The sequence below is a fragment of the Zonotrichia albicollis genome, chromosome 1 (genome assembly GCF_047830755.1).
Source record: "Zonotrichia albicollis isolate bZonAlb1 chromosome 1, bZonAlb1.hap1, whole genome shotgun sequence".
In the NCBI taxonomy this organism is placed as follows: Eukaryota; Metazoa; Chordata; class Aves; order Passeriformes; family Passerellidae; genus Zonotrichia; species Zonotrichia albicollis.
This window is the reverse complement of record NC_133819.1, coordinates 46,794,824-46,812,843: the sequence shown is the minus strand read 5'-3', so window position 1 is coordinate 46,812,843 and position 18,020 is coordinate 46,794,824. Positions and strand designations below refer to the sequence as shown.

At 42.1% G+C, this 18,020-nt stretch overlaps 1 protein-coding gene across 3 annotated transcripts in view; it reads right to left on the bottom strand.

The window, feature by feature from the left end:
• Window positions 1-18,020, bottom strand: part of BMPER (BMP binding endothelial regulator) — a 149,053-nt gene that overhangs the window by 115,888 nt on the left and 15,145 nt on the right. For all 3 annotated transcript variants that reach the window (XM_074540317.1, XM_005485862.4, XM_074540326.1), the window contains exon 3: window positions 6,379-6,478. In XM_074540317.1, coding sequence (XP_074396418.1) covers window positions 6,379-6,478 — 100 coding nt within the window. The remainder of the gene's footprint in view (window positions 1-6,378; window positions 6,479-18,020) is intronic.

Genomic DNA, 18,020 nt, shown 5'->3' with positions numbered 1-18,020 from the left:
CCAAGGGATGCACAGGGGCCATTTAAAGGCTGCCCAACACAGCAGAGTGAGGAGGCCACGGGGGTCAGCTGTGCTAGGACCATACAGTTCACACACAGAGGATGCAAAGCAGCCCATATTCGCTGAGCAAACAGCAGCAGAAACAAAGACATCAGCTCCTCCCAGTGCTGTTTTTGGCCCTTGCACACCACTGGAACTGAATTTTACCTTCCCAAATGTCTTGTGTTCCATGTACAGGGTGAAAAAAATTTGCCCTGCAGGGTTCCTAAGAACCTTGCAATTCAAAATGGCATACAGTGAGAGCTGCCATTGAATCCTGAGCTGATACTCATTGTGCTTGCCAAGCCTGGCAGCTGGAGAGCTTTCACCTCTCATGGTTATGAGGGCTGCCATGAATGATGTTGCTCAATGATAAAATTACTTGCTCTTGTACCCAATTTTCCCACATCAGCAAAATCATCCAAGATCTGTACAGCTTTCATCTTCAAAATTAAATAGTAAAAAAATTCCTATTCCAGTACTACATGTCCTAAGATGTTTATCATTTTGTTACAGAAAAACATTACATGTGAAACCATCAGTGTGAAAATCTGTGTAACTGATGTTTGACTGAAAAACTGTTTAGGACAACACGACAAGACTGTTCATTGAAATTTCTTACATAAATGGAAAATTATATTCACCAAGGTAAATAAGAGTATCTGAAATTTGAGGCGCCACTGAACACAACAGTATACACCAGACACTCAAGAGATGCCAAATGTATCTGCTAAGACCTTTGAAAGAAGAGTCAACTCAAAGAAAGGATGGAGAGTTAGAGACCTTTTCTTAGGCATAACCAGAAGTAATCAAAGGTGGTCCTGTGATGATACTGAATGGTGCTGTCCCTGGTGGCTGTTTGTCACAGCTTCAAAACCTCTGTCTTTTCTTCAGATACAAAGCTAACATCCTAATGAACACTGAGATGAATGTGTACTTCCAGACTCAAGAAGCAGACCTTCTGGTTTAGAGCTGGAACACTCTGGCAAGGGACTCAGAAGCACTGAGAAGGGCCAAAAGAAAAATTAAGACTTGATTATGTTCTCAAACCATCTCTCATAGCCAGTCCCTGACAGAAGCCAGGTCTAGATTATTCAGGTAAAGGTGAAAGAAATTTCTTTAGGAAAATATACATACTATTTTCACATCCCATCCCCCTCCATCCATGTATTATCCCTTGCCTCTGACAGCTTGCCTTAGAGCATGCAAGGATGGGCTGCAAGTTGTAGTGCCCCACAAAAAGGTCCTCCCAGTCAGTCTTGCAGCAGGACACCAAAATGGTGTTGGGCACCTCACACTTAGGGCTGTCCAGAGGCAAACAAAGTACAGAGGTACAGATGGATCCTGCAGGGTGCCAGCAGAGCAGCCAGAACACTGATAATCTCACAGCCTCCCTCTAACTTCCTTTGCAAGCCAGCCTAATAGTTGAAATTGGCTACAATCCTCAACCACAGTATTTGATATCCTTTCCAAGAAATGCACAATTAACTATGATACCTTTGGATATTCAATATTTAGTAGACCAAGCACTGTTGTTGCCTGGGCTGGGATTCCATTCTCTGATAGATTGCATTTCAATGGAGCATAGCACAAGAATTTCTAAGATCAATAATTAATTACTAAAAGGAAAACCAAAAAACCAACCACAAAAAAAAAAAAAAAAAAAAAAAAAAACCAAGCAAAAACCTCCCAAAAATTCTCAAAAGTTAACAAGGACAGAAAATGCAAAATTGCATATGAGAAGCGAAAGAAAATTCTGAACATGTTTCCTTTGTTGTAAAAGAATTCCCACCAACTTTTTCTTTGAACATCCATAGAAGATCAAGATTCTTAAGATAAGAGAGTAGAATATGGCACACAATTTTAGAAATGCAAACTTTATGCAGTCCTGAGCCAGTATTATCATTTCTTCAGAGTGCAAATAACTTACTAGACAATATCTAAGTGACAGGTCTCTATCCAACTAAATAAGATAATGCTGCCAAATCTATTTCTATAATCTCAGTGACCTCATAGGTTTTCATTAAATATATTAATAAATTAAGTAAAATGAGAGATGAAAAGTGACCTATTTATCCCATGCAAAAGTAATAAGAGGGCCTAATTTTTTCATATTTTCAAAATTAATAGCATGCTAGAGGTACGTGGTATGTTTTACAAACGACAGAAAATATCTGTCAAAAGAATAATCTTACTGAAAACTTTTCCTATTAGACTGAGTCACCTGCATTCTCCTTGAAGCAGGGAGCCGTAATCAAGGGCCCCACATTTCTCTGTTCCAGACTTTTCACAAACACACAGCAAGAGTGAGCTTTGCCCCACCAACTTTACAATTTAGGTCCTACAGCCCAAAAGTCAAGAACAGTGTTAAATCAAATGGCTAGTCTGGAGGATTTAAATCTTAAACCCCATTTAAATCTTAGACCCCATTGCAGCCTTCAATTTCCTCACAAGGGGAAGCAGAGGGGCAGGGGGGCAGGCACAGGTCTCTTCTCTGTGGTGAGCAGTGACTCGACCTGAGGGAATGAGGCTGTGTCAGGGGAGGTTCTGGTTGGATATTAGGGAAAGGTTTCTCACCCAGAGGGTGGTTGGGAAGTGGAACAGGCTCCCCAGAGAAGTGGTCACAGCACTGAACCTGACAGAGTTCAAGAAGCATTTGGACAATGTTCTCAGGCACATGGTTATCCTGTGCAGGGCCTGGAGTCAGAATTTGATGATCCTTGAGGGATCTTTCCAGCTCAGGATATTCTGTAATTCTGTGACAAAGCAAAGCCAAACCTTTCCATATGGTACTTTGCAGCACAGTGAATTTTCTGATTGCAAAAGCTCTACTAGTAGCTGCTCCTTACTTTTTCTGTTTATTACAAAATATAAAGAAAAGAAGTGCTATAAATTATCTAAGTAGCATACAAATACCCACATGGAAGCAAGGGACTTATGCTCAGCACATAAGCATTTGCAGGAAAAGTTCTCTACCAACAATTCAGTTTCTCCGGTATGCAGAGCTCTGAGTAGGAGAGTTCAGGCGGGTGCACTGCTGCAGGTACCATCAGAATAGTTTGGGTTGCAAGGGACCTTTAAAGGTCATCTAGTTCAACCCCCCTGCAATGGGCAGGGAATGTCCTTGTGCTCCTCATGATAGAATGAAATGCACTGGCAGAAATGTCACAAATGACTCATGAGTGGTGGATTCCTCCCTACACGAGCCTGCTCTGGAACATGCCCTTTGGTCTCAATATTATCCCCCTGATGTTGCACTCAGATGAAAGCAGCCATTCATTCATTCATTCACTCATTCGTTCATTTCTTTACAAGGTAGGAAGATGTGAAGTTATCAAAGAGAGCTGGCAAGAGCCTGTAAGGCTTGATTAAGCTCTCCCAGGCTTTGGGAACAAAGCCAAGAAAAAAGTCATCAGGTTCTGATGTCTTTTCTTGGTAACATTTTGTTCATGTTTAGATGAAATGCAACTAGTAAAAAAAAAAAATTAAAAAAAAAATCTGTTTCCCTTTTCCTGCTTGAATTCCCCATGGGCACTCTGGCAGCTTGACAAAATAGTAACTGAGAATAAGTGCTGCAGGGCCAATCCGGCTGCAGCTGAGCTTTGTGTGGGGAGTGCTGGGGAGGTGCTGGGACACGAAGGGAGCAGCTGAAGGGCTGCACTGCCAGCCTGGTGTTTGCAGCCTTCATTCCCCAGCTACCCCCATGGGAGACTCATTTTAGACCTGGCACAGAACAGAGCAGGATCTTCAGCAGGGTTCAGAGTGCTGGGAGAGCAGCCTGCCCTGGGCTAGAGGTGGCTCCATCAGCCTCTTCCCCTGGAACCAGAACAACCTGGGGACAGAATGTGGTGTCAAGACTGTGGGATTTAAATGGGTGAGTACTTCGCTTTGCCTTTCAGAAAGCCCAGAAAAACTTACTCAGAAATTTCACATCTACTTTGAAAATTCAGTCCTTGAGAGCTTTTTTCCTCCCTTTGAATTGTGAAATTTAATGTTCTTCTTGCATTTTAAGCACATAGAAACTGCCATCTTAGATCAGACCAAAAACCCTTCTAGTCAATATTCTTCTCATAGCAGCTACTATGAGACACCTTGGGAAGTGTGAAAAATACAGACCAAGGTCCATAGGTCTAGTTTAGCTTCCAGAAGGGCAGGAATAAGCAGCCTGTCTGACTCAGAGGGAAAAGAGGGCATTTTGATTTGTACCTTGCTCCTTTCCTAACAAACTCAGCACTCAATTTTCCTCCTGGAGAACTGCTGAAGGTTGAGTGATTGTGCTACAGAAGTATCTTCTATGACACTCAGGAACAGTTGCTATTCAGTTATTGTCAACTCAGAGCCCAGTATTGTATTTATAAGGTTAGGACTGTTTTGTCCTCTGGGCATCCATTTATTCCCATCCATTATCTTCCTTTGCTGCTTTGCCATCAGTTGTTCAGTGCCCTGAGAGCCTTTTGCAGCTCCTCACAAATCCTCCTGCTTTGCTACGCTGCAGAGATCAGGGCACCAGCAGCAAACTTCCTGTCCCTCTTCACCCCTTCTCTAGGTCATTTCCGAGCACTTTGGCAAATCGAGAACTTTGCAAGGATATGTTGGCAACATTTATTTACTATGAAAACAACATATTACTAGCTAACTAGTAGTAAGTTATCTAACTCATCCCTCTAGCTAATTCATCCCTCTTCTATCTCAAGTACCCATTTGCCTCCTGATTCTGTTTTTGAATCGTTTGTATTAATTATCCCATTAGAGATGTCAAGCATACCAATCTGCAGATGCCAGGCTCAAGCCTATCCATAATGTTCTGTAGGTACCCACCCCAATTCAGGATAAACAGAAAATGTTAAAAGGAGTCTGAATTGAAATACTGTTTGAATTAAAATATTGTTTGCTCAGCTTTGAAACATTCATTCTTTTCATTTTGCATGCATGCACATATGCATATGTATGTATACAGAATTTTCTGACCATTGGGCAAATACACATCCCATTTTGAAACTGAAAAATCAAACTCCATCCTAATCCAGCTGACACTTAGCAACCTTTTCCTACAAAGCTGATACTAAACATGGTTTGACAAAAGAAATAAATTACATTTAATTTATGTAAAATCTGTAATTTCAAATTCTTAATGTTTTAGTAATGGCTTAATTTTTTTTCCAGTTCACTTCCTTCTCTTTTAAGCATCATGTTTCTAGACAAATCCTCAAATTGGGGATTGCCAAACCTATTCCAAAGCTGCAGCACAGAAGCAAATCATAAGCACAGCATCTAACACACCTCTGCAACCTTCCAGGAAAAATACACATCCATTATGCCTCTTTCATTTAAATTTCAGCAAAATCTGTTTTCCTGAATTTGTATTTCCTCTGGGAAGGCAAGACATGCTTTTATTTCCCTAACAATTTATCCTACCCTATCTCCCTCTCAATCCCACACAATCACCAGTGGAGAATTAAAAGTGACAGAGGAAAAATACAATAGAGCTGTTTGAATTTGACATTCTGCACCTCGTTGATTATGGAAGCAGTGCCTCAGCAAAATTATTGGTTTAGAGCATATTACTTACTGTATCAATATTAAAAAAAAGGACTACTTTTCAATTTCATCTACTTGCATATTTTTCATGTGGTTAAACATAGCAGACACATGCCACGCATGCTTAGACTTTTTTTAAATTATTATTTGATCATTATCTCATTTTAAACAGATTGGAATATACAGTGTTGGTCAATAAATAAATGTATAATGTTCAGATTGTTGCTTATTTAGCTTTCATAAAAATGTCCACAATATTATTGTTTTAATCAGGAAATGTTTAATAAAATGAATAAAATTTGCTTCGTTTGTTTCTTTTCAAGGGGAGAAAAAGGAATAGCCATGGATAATTAATTACCCTGCTCTTTATTAATCAGAAGTTATTCTTATCAGAAATTATCAGAAATTATTCTTATTCTGTCCAACCAGATAAAAAGCTAAAGAAATTCTTACTGACCAGTGACTACTAGTGACTACTACTACATTGATGTTGACCTAAAATAAGTCTGATATAATTAGAACTCCTAAAATATCAACAACATAGCAATGAAGAATAAAGATGTATTTCTAAAGGACAGTTGCTGTGCAAGGACTAATAATTGCAGGACAAATATGTGAATTTATCTATTTCCCTCAGCTTTGCAAAGATATTTATTTCAATTATGGTTAATGCCCTCTTCCAGCCTCTGGTGACAGCCAAGTCCCAGCTGAGAAACTGTGAGTTTACTCCTATCTTTGGCAACCTAAATGTGCACTGATAACTTTTTAAAAGGAGGGAAAGCAACAGGAAGGGAATGGCACCTTTGCAACGCTCACAGCAAGCTCCTCTCTGCTTAATGACGAGAGCACAGTCCTTGGAGAGCACTGGACACTTCTCCCTTTTGCACGTCACTTCCTTATTCTGAAAAAAAAAAAAAAAAAGACAAAAGCTATTGCAAGCAAACCAATCCCAATTTCTTGCATTTCAGAAAATGAAGTGTGGCACCCTGCTCTTTTGCTTCAGGTGAGGTCCTTGTGATTCAATGCATCTTTCTTCTCTTGAAGGAACACAGTAGAAAACAGTCTTAGAATAATCCAGAAGCCCAAGTAAATGGTGTTTAAACCCCACTTAGACGGCAATTCATAACTGCTGCCTAGTCTCATACAGAACATGTGCTGCACTGAAGAAATCCATGTTACTTAAATTAACAACTACCTACATCATGTGCTTGTTAAAATATCCTCAGGGAGTTGAAGAGCTACCCCATAAACTGCCCAACTTAGGAATCACTTCTCACTGTGACAGAAAGACAAACAGCAGAGAAAAAGGCAGTAACCTCAGAGAAAACAAAATTCTGCCACTGCAGAACATCAATTTTGCCTGGAGGTTCTTTGAAAGAGGCTACTGTGTACTATACCAGGCAAGATGATTAATGTAATTCATCTTTCTCCCCAAAATGCTGAGAATCAATGAAATTCCACGAGCAGACAGAATCACTGTACATTATAATGTCATCTTGCAATGGCAAAACGCCAAGGATTTCCCAAGGCCAAAGAGCACATTGGCCACATTAAGGAATGTCAATAGAGGATGTGCAACAGCAGGCAGCAGAAATATTCCATATATTGCCTACCTTGCCCCAGTGGTGTCAACCCTTTTGGTTATCCCTGCCATTAAATAGGTGCAGAAAACAAATACTTGCGGCGTTTCTTTTAGTAAAATTTTGCTACTTCAAATTCCTTAGTTAAAGTGGCCCTCTGAAGTGACCTCCACCTATAATTAGTAGCTCAGTTCATTAGGTGACACAGGTGGCCATCTAGAACACGCAAGTACCCACCTCACCCAATCTTATGACTTAATTAGAGACCAAAAAATCAAAGGGCTAGAAAAATGTAAATCATAAAACTCAAGAAAAAGAAGCTGTGCTTTCCAGTCTTTTTACTTTGCTCCCTGTGGCCTTATTCAAGGTGCCTGTGAAGAATAACACGCAGCTTTTATTACACTCCAGCCCTTTGTCTAAAATCAGAGGTTTATTTACTTCAAAGTCACTGCCTGATCTGATGGGAGCTATAAAGGCACTTCAGTCTTATCAGTGTAAATGAGGACTCACTCTCACCAAGACAGTGTGAAATCAGCAAATGAGAATCAGGTCCTAAAGCGCAGCTGCAGCAACACAAACCATTACTGTAAAAAGCCAGGTCACTGCAGTGCTGGCTGTTCTGCATCACTCCAGCACTGCAGAGCAACCATAAATGCAATTTAACCAGCAGGTTAAGCTGAATTTATGGCTGGTCTGTAGCTCTGGACTGGCACAAAGCAGCCACGACACGGAATTCAAGTGGTTCAATTTCTCTTTTAAAGCGCTCAGTGGAATCTTGATTCCCTTTGCAGGAACATGGTGCTTCATAAAGTCTGCTGAAGGGCAGCAGAACCAAACTTACCAACTCAACCACAGTCTGTATTTTAAAGGGTTCTACTAAGATTCTCTCTAATGAGTTTGCTTAAGGAAAGATTTAATAAGCCTGTCAGCCCCACTACCTTTATCAGTGGGAAGGTCTTCTGCCTGGTGAAAGTGGGTGTGAGGGAGGGGCAAAACCCAGTTTAGAGTTTGTTCCTGTGGAGCACATGGCTCATCCAGCTGCAGCATGCATCGTGCACCTCTGAGAGAAGCACAGTGACCTTCAGATCCAACCTGGCTGGGCTGGGTGTGTGCAAGGGGGGACAGTGGGCAGCTGCCCATTGGACTCCCTCTTCAAGGACAACATTGTTGCTGCAGATGGCAGCAAGAGGGACAAAAAAAAAAAAAAAAAAAAAACAGAGCTCTGTTGTTTTTTCTTTTAATTCCCTGGTTCCCAGAGGACTCCTAAGGCAAATTCCTCATGCAGCCCAGCTTCCCAGGCAAATTCTTCCCTGAGTGCTGTCTGCCTCCTTCTGCCCTCAGGTACATCCTAACATGGTATCTTCCCTTTGGCAATGCAAGGAGTTCCTGAGGATGATCCCAACACATATATTTCAAACAGGAGATACCTGCTAGTTACTGTTCCCAGTAGAAGCCTCCTGTTTCCCCCACATTGCTAAAATCAGAAAAATTCTCTCCAATTATGAGCTTGGTCTCACTGGGCCATCCCAGGGGGCCAGCCAAATTTGCTCTTCTTTCCTTATCACCAGCAAAGCTGCTAGTTTAGCAGGTTTTCTGGGGGGGAAGATTTTGGAATTCATGTGCTGATGCCAAGGGCTGTTTTGCATTAAGCAGCTGTTCCACATGAAGAATATTAGTGGCCCACAGTGCAGTGACAGGACCTGAAGGGTGTTTCCCCCTAGAGGTTGTCTTAAGCAGTAGGCTACAGATCCACATTTCCTTTATCTCAGTAGGCTTTGAACTATTGGCTGTTTAGTGGCCCAGCTTCAGGAGAAAGGGGCTTGTTCTTCGTGCCCCCACAAGTCACTGGTTCTTACAGCAAGGGCACTTGTGGGGAAAGCAGGAGATGAGTCATTGAATTGCCTCTGGATGTGGAGGGCAGCAAATCTGGATCACTGACTCAAAGCTCAGTTATTACAGCACAGTGCTGAAAGGTAGGGAGGAGGTGCCACACTCATCACCCACTGCACTTTTTTGCTGTTGGGGTTTTTTTGTTTGGTTTTTCTTTTGTTTTGTTTCTTTTGTTTTGGGTTTTTTTTTCCCCAAATTAAAATGGAAGGTTAGCTCTGTTGCTTGGAGGAGAAGCTGCAAGCTCCTCCTGCCTTAAAGGACAGCTCCATGTATCCCAGGTAAATAGAGCCAATCTTTGCCAGCACACAAGAGAAGAGCAGCTAAGCACTAAAACAGAGTAGGATTTGCACAGCTGATGTTCATCCTCTCTAGCCTGCCATAGCCCCAAAACAGGCTGTTTCACATGTCGTCCCATGCTGCCTAACTCCCTGCCATCAGGGCTGGGCCACTCTTCCAGGGTGTGAGGTACAGCATTGCTCAGGATTGCAGCCCCACCACTCCTTGTGGGGTCTTCTGGTGAAAAAAAGCACACAGTAGAGCCCCAATTGCAACATATTGCTGCCCTGGCATTGTCCTCCTGGCAAAATCCCTCTTGAAGTAAGAAGAGATGAACGTAACTCCAGGGAAGTGCATCCTCCTACAGCTTCTACTACTATTATTACTATTATCCCAAAATTCTTTCTAAAAAAGTCCTGCTGTTTTATCTCAGTGTTGTATCTTGTGGAAAACAAGGTCAGCAGATGTGGAGGAAAGGGTTAATGTACCATGCTGATCCATCACAGGCCTGCAGCAGATAAAGCAGGGCTGGTAAATCATTGTTTAGTCTATTGCAGTCAGGCATTATCCAGTGCAGATCTCCTGGGTCCACTGGGTGTAAAAGTACAAAAATAAAACAAAAGAGTAATTGTCATCTGGAGGCTGGGTTTTTCCCTTCACCCAGTTGCCCAAAACACTGCTCTTAATGTCTACTATCCATCTGCTTGTTTCAGTTCTGCTGTCTCCTCCCCTCCCATTTCACAAGGGCAAAGTGGAGGCTGAGAGCAAATGGGACTTGAGCAACAAATCCTTTCCTCCCCTCCTACCCCCAGTTATGTCCCCTCCTACCCCCAGTAACCATAACATTTCATTACTTGTCCCAGCCATACATTTAGAGAGTGGCTAAGTAGCTGCATGCAGAAGAGCTGCATTACCAAGCCTCCATCTGGGCTGTCAACAGTGTCTCTGAATCTGTTGAAAGCTCTCAGATACTTTGAATTTTGCTGTTCTTAAGAGAAAACTTCTTAGACGGCAACAGTCAGAAGCCAACAGTTATGGGAGGGTAGGGGATTTTTTTTCCCTTTTGTTTAAAGGACATGCACTCTGGCACCAAGAAGTGCGGAAGAGACACATGGCCCATAAATACATAAACCCTTTGCTAAGTCAGAAAGCTGGGAGTCAGTCAAATCCATAATAGGATCCCAAGATTCATAATAAATAACTTTTAATTACAGTCCTGCACAATAGTTATTTTAAACAGATGGTTTATAGATTCACATCTGGGATTTTTTTTTTTTTAATTTAGTGCTCAGGCACACACACAGAAAGGGAGAGAACCTCAGCTAAGGTTTCTATTAGTGTTGGAAAAACGGGTATTTTTTTAAAAGAGGTCAGGCTGATCCAGAACAATGCTCCCGCATCTGACGCAACTCCCCAGCCAGTGCTCAGCTCAGCAAAGGGCTCACTCTGGATCCCAGACTCCCTGAAAAGGAAAATTTAGGGGAGTGCTGGAGGGTCACCCTGGACTCCTCACTGCACTCACCAAGCCCAGCTGTGGAGAACTTGTGTTTTAATGCATCTGGGGAAAAGATCAGAAATTTTGTTGGGTGTCCATGCTTCTCCCCTCTCCCACACTTTTCCAAAGAGAACCAAGGATCTCCTTAAGTAGGCATGCAGAGGTGATGTCAAATTCCCACACAAGAGAGATACACTAACCAGACCCAATATCATTGCTACTGCTTCACGTTACCTTTACCACAACCTCCCCTCAACGCAATTTGTTCAGTTTTTACATACACCTCATATTTTTTACCTTCCATCAAAGAACCCCACACAAAACAGCCCATTCTGGTGACAAATTACATCAAACTAACAGCCTTAAACTCATATGGTACAGCTAAATAAAATGCCAACATGAAAAGGAAAGAAAAAAAACCCCCACACACTAAAAAGGAGTCTGAATATTTGGCAGAGATCTTGGAGAGGATATGTGCCAAACCACAGCTTGGAAGCCACGGCCAACTTTCTACAGGGTTCCCCACTGGACTCCTGCCGGCTCACAGCAGCCACCAGGAGGATGGCTCTTTTCAACCTGGATTTGGCTTCAAGAAGGAAAAAAAAAAAAAAAAGGAAAGAAAAAGAAAGCAAAATAGGAGTCTGCTTCGTTTATTCAGGACTGTACCAAGGAGTGCTTCCATCGATGGTATCCTGAGCCCACTCTTGTGCTGTAACGGCTGGCTGCAGAAGACACTGAAGATGTGGTTTCTCAGGGGGACAGATGTCCACAATGATGGTCTGGGGTTGTTTTTCTTTCTTTCTTTTTATGTATTGAAAATGCTTTTAGGAAGCTTGCGCTGCATTTCTAATACCCTGAGGTTATTAATTATTTATACTGAATAGGAAAAATGTTACTTAAACTTTCATTTAACCAAAAAAATGCTGTGGAGAGAAAAATAATGAAAGCAAGACAGAGAGATTAGGTAGGAATACCAACTACCATTAATGACTAATCCTGAAAACATTCATTTTTTACCACTATTCATGGTAATTCTGGTAATTCATGCTGGTAATTCTGATAAGACTCCTCACCAAGCAGCTCAGGGTGTCCTTAAGTTTCTGCTAGGAGAAGGCTGTGGGATCACCCATGAAAACAATAACAATTTTCAAACAATGGCAAAAGTTGCCCCCGAGGAATATGGGATGGAGCTTTCAAATACACACATGTGGCCTTAGGAGAAGAAAGAGCCATTTAAAATTAATGAAACAAGTGTATTCAATTCACATGGGCAGCCTCTCCACCGCAAGGCAAAGGGCAGGCTCCAACGCCGGCCCCTGCCACGTGCCATGATCCCCATGTTCTTAGGCCACGCTGCTGGGCTCTCTGCCAGGTGTTGCACACAGCCAGAGCATCCTCTCAAGCACACAAGAAGCCACACTCACACCACACAGGCCACGGGAGCCAAAGTCGGGACCAGCACTGGCCACAGGCTCTGTCCCTCAGCAAAGCAGGGAAGTCCCAGGCCTGTGCCTGCACCTATGTTTATGTGCAAACAGCCCCGATGTTGGGCCAGCTTGAACTCGAGAACACGCTCAGACACATGCTCAACTCATGGTCTAGACAAAACCTGAGGCTCTTTCTGAAAATAGCACCCTTGCTTCTTTGGCACTCCTGCCTGGAACTCTGTCTCAGGCCCAATTTACAAACCAGAGTTGATGCAAGCAAGAGATCCCTGCTAAAGCTGTGGGACTGCTGTCTTCCATGAGCATTTCTCTACCTGAGCAAGAGCCACACCGTTAGGCTTCAGGCAGGAGACACCACTCCTCAAGGAGAGATGTCTGCAGACCCTTGAATCACTGTCAAGATGAGGGAGATGAGGATACGGTCACATTTCCCTTATTCCCTTCCAATCATCTGCTGGGGTTTCTTTCTCTTGCAACACAAATTTTGTGAGTACAGTAAAAAGTAGTTTAGCACACTAAATGCATTTCTAAATTCAAGGTGAAAAAAATATTTTCCTATGAAATTATGTTTGTTCTCGGGAAAATGGTAGCATTCTCTCCACATAACCCTACAAACACCAAGGCATATGCTTCACCAAGAGAGAGAAAGGTCCCATTATTTTAAGCACGTAAAATTGTAATGGGACAACTCACAGGAGTGAAGTCAAACAAACACTTCAGTACCTTCAGCATTAGGTCTTTGCCTGTGGCAGAACAGGACCACAATTTCAGCATGAACTGCATTAGATACAAGTGACAGTATTTTAGTTCAGTTCACAGTGTTTCTTTCTTTTTTGAGCAGACCACTCAGTAGCCTTTGATTTCCCCCCTGATCCCTGTAATCTGTTTACCTTATCTGGCCTCTCAGGGTGAGCAGGAGGGGGCTGCAGCCTTCCCTGTGGTGATGCTCAGCCAGCACCAACCATCCCCCTTCATAATTCGAGCTCTCCCTGCTCCCTAGGAAAGATGATTAAAACAAGGGCCCTGCTGAAAGATGACACCAAATTTCACTTCAAATGGGTATTCCCCACTGCTGTGAGGAAGACATGAGTATGTGCAAGTGATTCAGGACAAATCACTCACAACCCCTTACAGTCTGAACAGATTTTTTTTTTTTTTTTTACTGTGCTTAATGATGTACACCAGCACAAGGAAAGTGACCTTGGTGGCCTGCTGCAATCCCAACACTCCCTGACAGCCCTGTGCACCAGCATTTGGTGAAAAGAAAGCACCATCTCTTCCTCCTACATTTGCTGGCATTAATACCTAGACTGAAGCTGAGGTCAGGGTCCCAGAACATCAAACATTTTGCAGCACATCCCTGCTCCAGTGAGCTCAGGGACAAGGCAGACATGGCCAGACAGAATTACTGTAACTGCAGACTGACATTTCAGTCAGAAAGCCAGAGCAGGATCCAGACCATGTAGCTCTCAGTCTCCCTGTCTCTACCTCAACATCCAAGCAGCTTCAGATTAGAGTTCTTCAGCTGCACAATTATAGGCAACACTCTTTACCTGTCAGCAGAATAGCATGGCAGTCTTCTAGCAAAAGAGACAGGGCCTTCACAAGTTCCCAGCAGTTCATACCGTAGTAAAGAAAACACCCACAGTAATCCAGGAGCCAGATTTCAAGGAAGGGTTACACACAGGGATTCCTGTGGGAGACCACGCCTTCATGTTTCATGATGCACACTTTTAAGATTCACATGTTTTTCTGTGAATTTTAATTCACAGGATTATGTTTGTACTTTATCAAGTAAGAGTTTGACTCAATTATCAATTACTTAAATCTGATTACAATACCTAAGAAAAATGTAATCATAGGCAATACCTATTGATTTGAAGCTCCAGCTGCAAACCTGTACCCATGCTGCTGTAAAAGCTCACTGACCCAGCCCTGTGAGTTTATGATCTACCCCTTGTTGAATGTTCACAGGTACTCAGATCAGTCAGAAAAGCCTTATGGATGATTACTACCCAGCCCATTTTCAGCTAAATGGGTGATGCTGAAAGCAAGGTCCAGCCTGGTCCTGTCTGGTTTACCCTGACAGAAGCTGGTGGAGAATTCATTCTCCCAGAGAAGTGATGGGCAGCTGAGGGCCATAAAAGCTTCTGCTGTCTGAGCTTGGTCCACCAAACACAGCTGAAGTCAGCAGATGTGGAACAGCATTGCTGTCCTGAGTGTATCCTGGAGCACACTGGTCACCCTTAAGTGCCATAGGATGGCTTGGAGCAGGAGAAGTCTGCCAAGAAAATTTTTCTGAAAACACCCAAAATAAATTCTATTCCTAAAAATCACTGAAGATGACACTCATGGATTATCCAGTTGATTTGATAGAGGGGAAAGCAGGTTACACCAATGGTTTAAAATAAATTATTAAATTATTTTAATTCAAAATTTTAGATCAAGCCAGGGTGTCATGTTGTGGCTTATCTCAAAAATTAGCCCTGCCCATCAAAAGAGTGTCCTAAAAATATTCTGCTTTTCTTTCTTTACTAATGTTATCCCAGTACTACACACACTGCTATTTTCTGGTAGATAATGTCAATGAGAGATAAACAAAGCCATTAAAACAATAAAAAGGACATCAAAATCAAAGCACCTCAAAATCAAATCTATCAGTTCAAAATTCTTGGTTTTGGTAACTGCATTTTCTATTAGAGATGAAATACTGACCAATAGTATTTTTTCTTCTAATGTTGTGAATTAAAATTTCTTTGACATGTATTAAAAATAAATACAGACTGCTTTTAAAATAATTATCATTTTATCACAATTTGATAGGCTAAATCTACAAATATATTATCCAAACAATAATTACCTGTCATTGCATCTTTATTACCTTCTCTGTCTGAGGCCTGCTTACTCAGTCTTTACACTGGAGATTTCAGCAGTGGCAAATGCTGTAGTTTTGGGCTTCAGTCTGTTCTAAAAACTTTGAACAAAGCAGCCCTTGAGGCCATGTACTTCTTAAAGACTTTAAAAAGCCCAATGGGCCTCCTAACTTACTCTGCAACAAGTCATATCCCATGAAGAAACTCACTCCTGTACAACACAAAAACAGGGCTAGATTAAAGAAAAGGAAAGAAAAAGAGCAGGGTCCCCTGCTGCTCTGTCTGGCCAGAATCATGTCTTTTACTGCCCATATCCTCTAAAGAAACGATGCTCTCATGATATATTACCCTAATACATCACCAAGTGACAGTTTTCTCATGATACTGTATCCTCAAAGATGTGATGCATGCCAGAAGCAGCGACAGGAGATCTCAGCTGGGGGACAGAAAGGGGAGGGTTTTTTTATTTTCTTTCAAACGTTTAAGCTACACTTTGGGGTTTCCTAATGTTATTTTGAGAGGAAAATCCCTGTCAATCGTAGCTTCATAATCCAGAGGACTCCTAGAAGTTTTTGCTGTACAGCTTTTAAACCGGAAAGCACCAAAAAACCAGTCTCTTCATTTAATTGAAGCAAGTTTTGAAATAGGACCAAAACGCTTGAGGAACAACAACCAAATAAAAATAGTAGCCCAAAAGAAAGAAGCAACGAGAGTCTGTTTTCTATTATGAAATTATTTAGGCAAAAGGCCTCCAGACACTGCTGTTTTAATGAACTTGCAAGGAAACTGAGAACTGACCCTGAATTTGTTTTCTTACGTGATCTTGCCCGTGCTACGCAGTGGTTTTAGAAAATAAAAAAAGGTTATTCACAGCAGAGTCTGCAGAGAGAAGGCACAGCCTTCAACTTGTCGGTCAGCACAGAGAAGAGCGGGAAGAGACAAGGAAAAGGAATGTTTCAGGCAGGACCCCCCAGAGAAGGCAAAAGCTTTCAGGGTCTTTTAATGCTGCCTTCAACTCGCAAAGCCACACTCATTTTTGCTGCAACTGCTGCTTGGCTGCAGTAAAATCTTGTAGGGGCTGTGGTAATCCTGGGTCCATCCCTCTCAAGATGCCTTCATCCAGCTGCTGCCAGCAAAGGAAGGCTCAAGGTCTTGGGAGAATTAGTCAGAAAAGCTTATGACACCGTGATATTTAATTTGACACATCTCACTTCTGGGTGTTTCCACTTCCTACCTACTGAAACTTCTTTGCTTCCATCAGATGCAAAGAAGAAAGGTAGAATAAGCTTTCCTTTGTTGTGATAAATCACACTGCTGAATTCAGTAAGATTGTGCTTTCAAAACTTCAGCCAACACTGTAGCTAATAGGAGGAAAAGCATATTCTGACTTGTGGACTAAGCAAAAGCGATATGGAAGTCATTGAGAAGAAACTAAAAGCCAAAGCTGTCAATGTCACTTTCACAGTCCTTGAGCTGACTTTGACCATATTTTGTGGCCTGGCCATGGCTGCTTTTGGGTGAGATGTAACAGCCCTCAATCACAGCAGTGATCACTTAGCCACATAACAATACCACTGCAGTCAATGAAACCACCCATGAGAGCTCAGAGCTTTGACTCGAGCTCTTTAGTGCAGACACATGCACAATGCCCCATGCTCTGGGTAGACCCTGTTAATTAAACACTTATTTTTACATGCTGCTCTGGAAAAAATTTGCTGTCCAAAATAAGAAACTCATCTTACACAACCACTTTCTTCTTGAAAAATCCCGTGGTTAAAACATGTTTTTGCATAATCGTAGCCCTGCAGGGACAGTTCTCACTTCTGAAAAGCAAATTCCCTTCTTTCTGTCATGCACATGTACAAACAAACAGATTCTGGTATGTCCAAACCTTGCAAATTGCAACTATAATAATACATTGAATAGAAGCCATAGAAGCAAGTTTTTTTTCCTCAGCCTGTGTTCCCTTCACTCCTTCCTTTCCCTTGCCCCACTTGCACTGCGGGAAGTAAAAAAAATACCTGTTTCTGACAAGTAAATGGAGCTGACATCAGAGCGAAGCTCGAAGGTGAACAGGGTATGCACAAGTCATTTGTCATCTTGACAAAGTGAGATTTGGTCACCAGTGAGACACTTGAAAGACATCTGAACAGTCGGCCTTGACCACCAGCATTTCTTACAGCTTATAAAGGGACTCATGGGACCAAGAACACAACCTGCTTTTGGAAGTGACTCCTGCAGTGGTACCTCTTGATAGATGTAAAGGCAGTGTGATATATCAGGTGCCATTAAGATCTTTGCTAGCAGGTTCTATTTACATAAGTATGGAGGGTTGATAGCATCTTGTTAACCCAATTAATGAGACTCAAATGTCAGGAAACAGATTATGCCTGGCTTAAAGTCCACAGTGCTCTGAAGGCAGATAGACAGGATTTCATTGTGTGGGACAGCACTTTGAGCGAGAACTCAGGCAGCAATCCTTCTACCTGGACAGCTAGGAGAGGCAGAAAGGTGATCTGAAATCCATAAGTTTCACACCTTTAGCACAAGAAGGGCTCTTTATGATGAGAGATTCAAGAGTCATGTAAAACAGAGAACCTACAGCTGGACTGAGGAAAACTAAAAAAGTATCCACTTGAGGTCTTGGAAACTTTATTTTTTTATTAACTGTACCTTCTTCTGCAATTAGAGAAAGTCCTTGCTGCCAAGTCACAGCCAGGTCTGGATTAGAAGAGAAACAGTGTTTCATCCAGCCTGTCCACACTGCTGAGTTTTACATGAGCAATTGAAACGTACTTCTCTACCCTAGAGATCCTGACCAAGATGAGATCACTAATCTCTTCATCAGTGACTCTCGACACACTGCTTTATACAATAAACTGCT